The 9,937-nt window shown below is 36.2% G+C and overlaps 1 protein-coding gene across 1 annotated transcript; it reads left to right on the top strand.

Moving 5' to 3' along the window:
- The first annotated feature begins 6,849 nt into the window (after positions 1-6,849).
- On the top strand, positions 6,850-9,229 carry LOC130425740 (gastrula zinc finger protein XlCGF8.2DB-like). The gene is made up of 3 exons (XM_056752111.1): positions 6,850-7,047; positions 8,193-8,928; positions 9,088-9,229. Exons 2-3 carry the CDS (start codon positions 8,195-8,197, stop codon positions 9,227-9,229), a joined length of 876 nt encoding a protein of 291 aa, XP_056608089.1. The 5' UTR covers positions 6,850-7,047; positions 8,193-8,194.
- Positions 9,230-9,937: the final 708 nt, after the last annotated feature.

The following is a 9,937-nucleotide window of genomic DNA, read 5'->3' as shown; positions in this document are numbered from 1 at the left end:
ATATTCCTTTGGAATCCTGAAAGAAAAATCTGTTCATTAATATGTGTACACACCTGGACACATGACTACTTCTAAACAGAATGTGACACTTGCTGTCACATTTTGTGTTTAATACAAACAATTAGGCCGGATGTCCCAAAGGAAGAGGGTTTGGAACCCCTGATTTAGTTACACATTTTTCTTGTAGTTGCATGAAATTACTCAACTTAATGTTAATTGTAACTGACACAAAACACAGCCAACGTTAGCTCTTTACCCGCCAGCCTTTACAAAAAAAGTTCTCAGCCAGCTTCTGGGTTTTTTTTAACATTTTCTCTAAACTTTGATGGCTCTCAATACATTTTCTGTAATGAATAATAACTCGTCTTTGGCAGTGAACGGTTGATTTTTAAATGACAAGATAACTGTGGCAGGGAACGAGTTAGAAGTTTGGGGGATTGATGATTTTGCTATCAATATCCTAGCAAGAAGCATTAACGTTACACAGCACAGATCAAGTGTAGAAACTAGCGTAACTTTAAACTACCTTTTAACCCAACTTTAGCTAATTTTAGCCAAACACAAACTACGTGGCAGCTGACAATGTGCGCAACATTTCTTTCAGTTCCTTCGTGTCCAACACGTAAGACTCAACCAAATTAATAAAACTATACAAAATGTACTTACCCAACAGAAGTATTTGTAATACTCCGTTACTTTTCGAAATAAACCAAACTGACATTACCGAGTCTTCTTCTTCTTTAGAGTTTTTTGCGGATGGTAAATCAACTGAAGGCGCATTACCGCCACCAACTGGACTGGAGTATGGATTACGGATTTTGACCGCACAGTTTTGGCAATCATCCACTTTGAATTGTGAAAGGGTGCATGACGTGTAACGTCAGTGAACGTCTATTCACAACATTTTTAAACGAATTGGGCAATCAAATGAATAATTGCAGTATTATTCAAGGTAAGCACAATTTCCTTTGCTTATTTCATAAGAATTTTACAGAGGGTCACGATGGACTAAAAATCCATGTCACAAGAGGACGCCCTTTCAACCGCTTCAATATTTATATAATTAAACGTAGCTAAAGTCAAAGTAACAATCATATATGCAACCCTAGAGATCTGATGACATGTACACATGTATCTGAATGCATTTTTATGAAATGTTATATGTCACATATCTTTACTGGTTAATGTCGTCCTACCGCGACTATTTTCGGCCACCGACACGACGTTGCCGTCGGACCAATGTTTGTTTGGATGTCTTCTGTTACACAACGCAGATCTTGGACAGTCGCCAGAAATAGTCCGGTTACATTACGTTTAACACAACTTGAGAAAAATATCAACACAACATATGTTTAAAAATAACACAATCAATATCCAAAGCGATTTATAATGTGTTTTACTATACATTCGTATTTGAGGATCTGCAATCCCTGGTATTGAACCCATGACCTTGGCGTTGCTTGCAATTAAAACATAAAAATGAAAGTTATATTACTTATTTATTTTTTATTTATATCCACTGGGGGGGACAAATCAGGTTTTTGATGTTTGTCATGAAAGGTTTGTTTCATTAGTGACATTAGCCTAACAGTTAATACACATCCATTAGTGTTAATAGAGTAGTAAGTCTTCAACAGCTATCGTTATTGTCATTATTAAGACTGATAGTGTCCAATTTTCACCGTCTTCATTATGCTGATATCTTGTGTAAATTTCCTCAAAAACAGATGTTTTGTGTTTGAATAGGCTTAGGCAAAGAAAGAATTTGAGATCTATTTTACAAGCTCCAACATTCTGTAATTTTAAATATCATACAGTCAGTTACATTAGAAGTTAACCCTCAGTTTTAGGTGTCTTTTTTACTGTTTTTGTTTGTTTTAAATACTTCAAATAGATTGGGGCCAAGTTGTAATGTGTAAAATAAAAGTGCTTTAAAAAATTTGTAAATGCTGAGTTTATCAAATTGACCTGAAATTATTTTGAATTCAATTGTTTTTATATTTTGAGTCTGACAATATTTAATCTTGTCGAGATTGTTTCATTTCAAATAGTTTTTTTTATCAAATTGATAACCAGGGCGCGGTTTTTCAAAAGTAATCCACTAGGGTTTTGGATAAGGATTGGATCAAATCTTGAAAATGTGTTTTTCAAAAAAAAATACGGATTAGATAATCGGATTAGATCAAGTAATCCAAACTAAAGTTTTGATCCGGATCAAACCTTTAGTTTGGGTTTTTCAGAACTTTTTTTGTAGGATTTGGATCACTTTGATCCAAAAAATCTGGATTAAACTGATCCCATCAGAAAGGTGGATTCAGCGTGGATTTCATGGCCAAAATGTAATGAAAACTTAAAAAATGTATCAAATACTACTATATTTGGATCATGGAATATCTTACAAGATATCCTAATTATTCATAAGGTTTTAATTTTATTTGTTCATCCTTCAGGCTACAGTGATTAGGTAGGCCTTAACGTATTCAGCCTTTCAGTATAGGCCTACAGCCAAGTAGAAAGAGTTTGGCCTCATAAAATAATCCTCCAAACAGCTGTCAAAATTGACCAAGAACAATACATTTTATTCCGTCACTAATTGATATATATATTCATCACAATCGAAAATATTTTTGTTTTTAGAATATTTATTAGTGATGCATGCAATGATTACAGAATAACCAAAAAAATGCAAAGAATGGCAATCACTGATTTTTGATATCCAAAACAAATCCAAATCAGAAATAGTGTCTCACTATTGCGTCCCTTGTTGCACGTCCTGTTTGCTTGTTCTGGCAGAATGCAGGAGGTTGGCTAGGGTCTCTAAAGGGCTCATGTTCATCATTGTCAGCACAGAGAGGGACATTGCGCTCCGTACCGATGATGCGCAGGACAATACAGAAAAGGATTATCGCCTCTTATGAACTCCATTTAAACGCTCTATTGCACATCTTGCTTTGCAATGAGCAGTGTTGAAGCGTGCCTGCGCCGGTTTTAAACATGCTGGAACCACTGCTTGGGCGATGGACAGGTTGAAGATGTCTGTGAAGACCCCAGCGAGCTGCTCCGCACATGCCCTGAGTACGCGACCAGGGATGCCATCTGGGCCAGCAGCTTTGCGCGCGTTTATACGGCTTAGTGCAATGTAAACATCTGTGGAGTTTAGTGTGATGATTGGGTGGTCAGTAGAAGGAGTGAGCCTGGTGGCGGGTTCCTTGTTGTCTCTCTCAAAGCGTGCATAAAAGTCATTAAGCTCGTTCAGAAAGGCAGCATCTGTGGTTATGGGGATGGAGTGGTTGGGTTTGTAGTCACTAATGGCCTGGATGCCCTGCCACATGCGTCGAGGGTCAGAATTGTAAAAATGCTCCTCTAGCTTCAACTTGTAGCAGTGCTTGGCCTTTCTGATGCCCCTCTTCAGATTTGCCCTGGAAGTACTATAGGCCTGTGCATCACCTGATCTGAAGGCAGTGTTGCGTGCTTTCAACAGGAGGCGCACTTCCTTGTTCATCCATGGCTTCTGATTGGGGTATATGGTAATCTGCTTTTGAGTTGTGACACTATCAATCGTGGTATTGATGTAGTCCACTACATAGGAGGTGTAGCTGTCTATGTCCTTGTGAGAACCACTGTTTGACTAAGAAGCAAGCATACTCCAGTCTGTGTGTAGAAACCTTTCCTGGAGTGTAAAGTCTGCCCCGCAGGCCACACCTTGATGGTCTTCACTGATGGCTTCACACGATTAATGAGAGGTGAGTACTTGGGGGAGAGGAACAAAGAAAGGTGGTCAGATTGACCCAGGTGGGGGAGGGGGGTCGCGGCATAAGCTTTAGCCATGTTTGTATAGACATGATCAAAAGTTCTGTTTGCTCTTGTGTGGCAGGAAACATGCTGGTGAAATTTAGGGAGCACTGTCTTTAAGTTAGCTGTATGAATTGAATATATATCAATCCTTATTAGAGTTACAGTCAGGAATATTGAGTGATATGTTTCTTTGTCTTTTGTTGTTTAATTAACATTAATAACAGACTGTGATTTATTAGGCTGCTGTCATTGTAATGGCACCAGCGCGGTACACCATAAACTATTACCAACTTATACTACTATAAAACTAATACAACTACAAAATAATGTGTGACAACTATAAGGCAACGCAGTGCGGCTCCTGTAGTCAAGAAAAAGAACATATGCATGTTATTTTTTTCAATAAGGCAATAAAAAAATGTGCCGTTAAGGGTCAAAATGCTGTGCCCCACAACTCAAAGCAGAATGGGTGTTCAATTTTTTGCCATGTCAACGTGATATGAAATGTGGTTCTAAAAAACGTGCATTTAGCGACATATTTACACCATCTAAATTTAACATTAATTATTTACATATGAACAACTTTATAGAAATGAATGCGTAATATCGTAATCATTAACATTTATTTTGTATAATATTTGTCACATAAATGACATTATGTTTTTCAATTGCATTTATTAAGATTTACTCGTTTACTAATGATCAAATTATTTTGGTTGTGTGATTTCTCATTTAGAAGAAACAAGACTTAAAACTTTAAAATGATCAACATTTCTGCAATCGATTAAACATTACTTATCATGTAATATTGCCTTGTTTGCTGTGGGACACAAAGGCATTTTTTCCAACATTCTGTGACTTACAGTAGATCAATGAAATACACCAAAAACTCAAAATAATCACAAAAGGAATCTGATTTGAAAAAATGTGACACATAAATTCGTACAATAAAAAAATATGAATTTAATTCAGCATTTCTTAGTGTGTGCGTGTGAGAGATAATAGTCAGTGTTGTTTATTGTATGTGTTGGTAGCAGGTTTTGAGGCCTTCAGCACAGGGGTTGGCGGTTCCCATTTGAAACACTGAGGTTCCAGGCCAGCAATTTTCGCTGTTATGATGGATGACAGAGTTTCGTATAGTGCCAAGCTGTTCCTTGTTTAATTTAGTCAAAAGAGGATTTGTACATCATGTGAAAGTTAAAACCAAAAGCAGCCACCTGTAAAGACCAAAAACCAAGATATGTCTTTTACAACTCAGTTAAATAATTCAATAACTTCTAAAGGACTTTGTTACAACAAGGCCCTCAGGTATGTGTTGTTTTTAATTACAGAAGTTTTGATCTTTGTAAATTGATATCAAATTCTACATTTTCCCAAGCCTATTTAAACCACGAACTTTAATTTGGTAAGGAAATTTACATTTGATCTTAGGATATCAGCATAATGAAGAAGGTGAAAATGACACTTATCAGTCTGAATATTAACAGCTGTTAACACTGATGTGTCTGTTATACTGAAACAAAAGAAAACACTCATGATCATCATCATAAGACTGATTGATCTATTAACACTAATGGATGTGTTGTCACTGTTAGGATAACGTCACTAATGAAACAAACTTTTGAGACAAACATCAAAATCCTGATTTTGATTCTTGGTAAATATTAACAATATATATATTTTTACCATTTTTATCTTTTCATTGTTTTATCTTCCTCATCCGTGCTCTTTTGTGTGTTCATATGTGTAAAACTGACTATTATTTCTTGTACTTTGAAAATTAGAAGCTTGAGAAGATATTAGACAAGAGATTTCTATGGATAATTAAAATGGAACAATATGAACACATTAATGTCGTCCCTTTAGGAAAATGGCCTATGATTTTAATACAAATATTATTCTGAGACTTTAGTAAAAATCATAATTGGTTATTTAGGGTTTGCTTGATGTTCAAAAATTATTCAGAGTTTATTATGATTTGTGTGCATTAAAGTGACTTGGTATATTTATTTAATATTGCTACTGTAAAACAAATTCATTCAGTGGCACTTACAATTGTCTCCAGAAAGTCTTAAGAAAGACTGCAGACTTTCACAAAGTCGCTTCAAGTTCTCTCTCTTTTCCTTATTTTTTTAGTTTACAGGCACGTATAACCAAAATGGCGTCAGCCACTGCGAACATGCGATACAGCATGCGGTCCGGCCGAGTCAAAAAAACAGTTTTAGATTTCCCTAAAAATACCTGATGATCCAACATCTTGATATGATAATCCGATTCACTTAGTATATATTTAGTTTGCATTACATCTTTCATTTTAACGCCCTCACATTAGAAGATGCCTCTCGGTCACTCTGCGTCTGTTTTTCTAACTGCGCAGCGCTATCAGTAAACAAGAAGGGCAGAGCTTAAATTGCACTGCTCCGACTGCTTGTTGCTCATTTCTTAAACAAATTTCAGAAAAACAACATTAATTTATGAAAAATTACGACATATAGAGGGGCATAATATTCTAGTGGAGCAATCTTTTAAACAATTTGAACATTTATTTAACAAGGGTTACAGAAGGCATTACAAACATGTTGTAAATACTTGGAATACTCATGGAATCTTTGGCCAATAGCATTCAAGTACAGTAGGTGGCGGATATGCATTACAAACGTAATTTGCTCCCCGCCAATATAAAAGAAAAGAAGGTCATCAACATTGGGGACAAAGGCCTATCGCATTCATACTACACTCATTCACGGAAAACAGTAGAAACCCATTTAGCCCGTTGAGGGCATACCTACTCAAATTGAGTACCTACTCATTGAAGAGTATGCGATTTCGGCCATAGACACATAGAAGTCAATACTTAAATTTGTCTGCCTAAAGATTCACACCCCCCACATTCAGTCGATCTATGTAGTCTGAAAATAATGAGATTTAAAATGAGAAATGAACACTCTAAAGAATACTAGTACAGCACCTTTGTCAATTGTTTTTTTAGAGATGTTAAATAATGGTGATTTGAGTTACTGACAATGTCTCTCTAACATCTCCAGTTCACACAAACAGTGATTGACACCTTCAGTGAAGCTCCTCCTACATCAATCCACCAATAAATACCAGAAACCAACAAGCAGAAGAATCACTTCAGGTGTTAGAACTGAAATCTTCACACTGTTGTTGGAGTTACTGGAAGAGAAGCTTGAGAACACGAGAGATCCAGAACTACACAGAACACAAACTGAGGGACTGAAGAACACAGAGGTTGGTTTCTGATTCTATTTGTTATTATTTTCTAGATAGAATCTAGTTTAATGAATTGTGTGGTTATTGGCAGATCATAAAAGCAGAAGTTTAGCACTATAAATAAATGCAGTAAAATACATGAATGATCATAACTTTGTATAGTATATGATCTGGTATAGATTCAGTAGAATTGCATTAATCATGTAGCAGTAGAGTGACCAGATCACACATCCTGCTTTAAATTGTGCAGCACAACATTTTGACCTTTTGTTCCACATTTTCATCAGTTTGTTGCTTTTTAATTGTCATGGTGAATAATAACATGAATATGTTCTTTACTTGACAACATGATACGCAGTCTGTTGGTTTTTAATTGTCATGGTGGAAAATATATACAGGTATTTAAAAATATCTTTAAAACTACTATATATTGCATCATAGTTTCTGCTGTACTGGAGTTCATGCTTTTAAAGTGACAACACCTAAATAAATCACAGTCTGTTACTAATGTAAATAAAACAACACAAGACAAAGAAAAACATCACTCAATGCTCTTGTCTTATGCAAATGTCTATGCACATACAGTCTGACATTTTCGTTTGCTTTCTTGTATGTGGTGCTCGTTTTTCAACAAGCTTATTATGGATTACAAAACAACCTTTGGACTCAATGTGCAAGGGCCTTCACCTTAATATGGATTGATCTATGTTAAATTTATACAGTGAAGACTATACAGTGCTATTTCACAACTGATTACTTTAAATTTTGTATCTGAAATCTTTAGCGTTGAGCCCTGATTAATACTTGATTCATTCTCTCATATCCACATTTCATGGCAGTTATGATTTTAATTATAAGCACATTGTTCGTTAAAAAAACTTGTACTAAACATTCATTTGCTCTCTGGTTTCTTTTTAACACTATTTCTTTTTCTGCTGAAATATCATAACTATACCTTACAAGTTTTATGTTGTAATATAAACAAAGTAAAATTAAAATATTCTGTCTGAAGCTATTCATCACATATTGTAAATACTTTTATCCAAATCAATAGTCCGAGCACTTAATGACTGTTCCCTGAAAAACAAACTATGATCTTGTCCTGTGCTGTTGTTTTGTACAATTCTAAAAATAAGTTTGACAGATAGTTTTTTTCACTTCAGATATGATGGAAGTGAATAAGAACATTCAACATGGAGTAAAAGATGCTTATGAGAAACATCAACCTCTGGACGGAGCTCCTGACACCGGAGAGAAACCTCACGCATGTCTACAGTGTGGAAAGACTTTTATAACCACGAGTCGCCTAAAGATTCACATGAGAATTCACACCGACAAGAAACAATTTGGATGCATTCAGTGTGGAAAGACTTATACAGTCTCAAGACACCTTAAGGGACATTTGAGAACTCACACCGGAATGAAACCTCATGCATGTCTACAGTGTGGAAAGACTTTTACACAAACAAGTCACCTTAAAACACACATGAGAATTCACACCGGAATGAAACCTCACGCATGTCTACAGTGTGGAAAGACTTTTACACAAACAAGTCACCTTAAAACACACATGAGAATTCACACTGGAGAGAAACCTCACACATGTCTAAAGTGTGGAAAGAGTTTTACAAATAAATGTAACCTTAAGACACACATGAGAATTCACACCGGAGAGAAACCTCATGCATGTCTACAGTGTGGAAAGAGTTTTACAAATACAAGTCACCTTAAAACGCACATGAGAATTCACACTGGAGAGAAACCTCACACATGTCTACAGTGTGGAAAGACTTTTACACAAACAGGAAGCCTTCAGTCACACATGAGAATTCACACCGGAGAGAAACCTCACGCATGTCTACAGTGTGGAAAGACTTTTACACGCCCAGGAAGCCTTACGTCACACGTGAGAAATCACAGTGGAGTGAAACCTCATGCATGTCTACAGTGTGGAAAGACTTTTACACGCCCAGGAAGGCTTCAGTCACACATGAGAATTCATAACGGAGAGAAACCTCACGGATGTCTAAAGTGTGGAAAGAGCTTTACAACAACGAGTCAACTAAAGATTCACATGAGAATTCACACCGGAGAGAAACCTCATGCATGTCTACAGTGTGGAAAGACTTTTACACGCTCAGGATGTCTTAAGTCACACATGAGAATTCACACCGGAGAGAAACCATTTGGATGCATTTAGTGTGGAAAGACTTTAACAGTCTCAAGTCACCTCTATAGACACATGAGAACTCACACAAAGAATGAAAAATGGCCGCAGTGTCCCCATTCTTAAAAAACCTGATCATCTAAAAACTATCGATAACAAGCAAATCACAAATTGACCATTCTTAAGTAAAATATTTGAAAAGTGGAAGCTTCACAATTGAGATCTTACTTAAATGCTAATGGCCTCTTTGAATATTTTAGATAAGAATTTTGCTCATCACATAGCACTGAAACGGCTCTTCTTCTTGTGGTTAATGACATTCTACAAGGGTATAAATCTGCCATTGCTCCGGTTTTACCGGGTGTTCCTCAAGGCTCAGTTCTGGGTCCACTTCTTGTTTATCATTTATATTTCTCCACTTGTCGACATCATACACATGCTTGGACAATAATTTCATTGCTATGCTGATGACATTCAAATCTACTTTCCTACTAGCTCTGCTGGGCTATCCCTATCATAACAAATAACAAATAGAGAACATTTACATTTCCAAATAGAGGACATACAGACAGAAAGGACAGGCTTTTATTAAACCCATGACTACAAATTCCATGGCTTTACACTCCTTAAACTAATCTAGTGGCAAGTTAAGTCTGCAGTAATTTCATTCAAACCCCATCGACATGAAAATAAAGAGAGGAACAGGAAGAACAAATCTCCTCACTTCCTTTTACAGTGTTA

Source organism: Triplophysa dalaica, chromosome 7, assembly GCF_015846415.1.
Source record: "Triplophysa dalaica isolate WHDGS20190420 chromosome 7, ASM1584641v1, whole genome shotgun sequence".
Lineage (NCBI taxonomy): Eukaryota > Metazoa > Chordata > Actinopteri > Cypriniformes > Nemacheilidae > Triplophysa > Triplophysa dalaica.
Note: the sequence above shows the minus strand (reverse complement) of the source record. Positions and strands in the feature narration are given on the sequence as shown.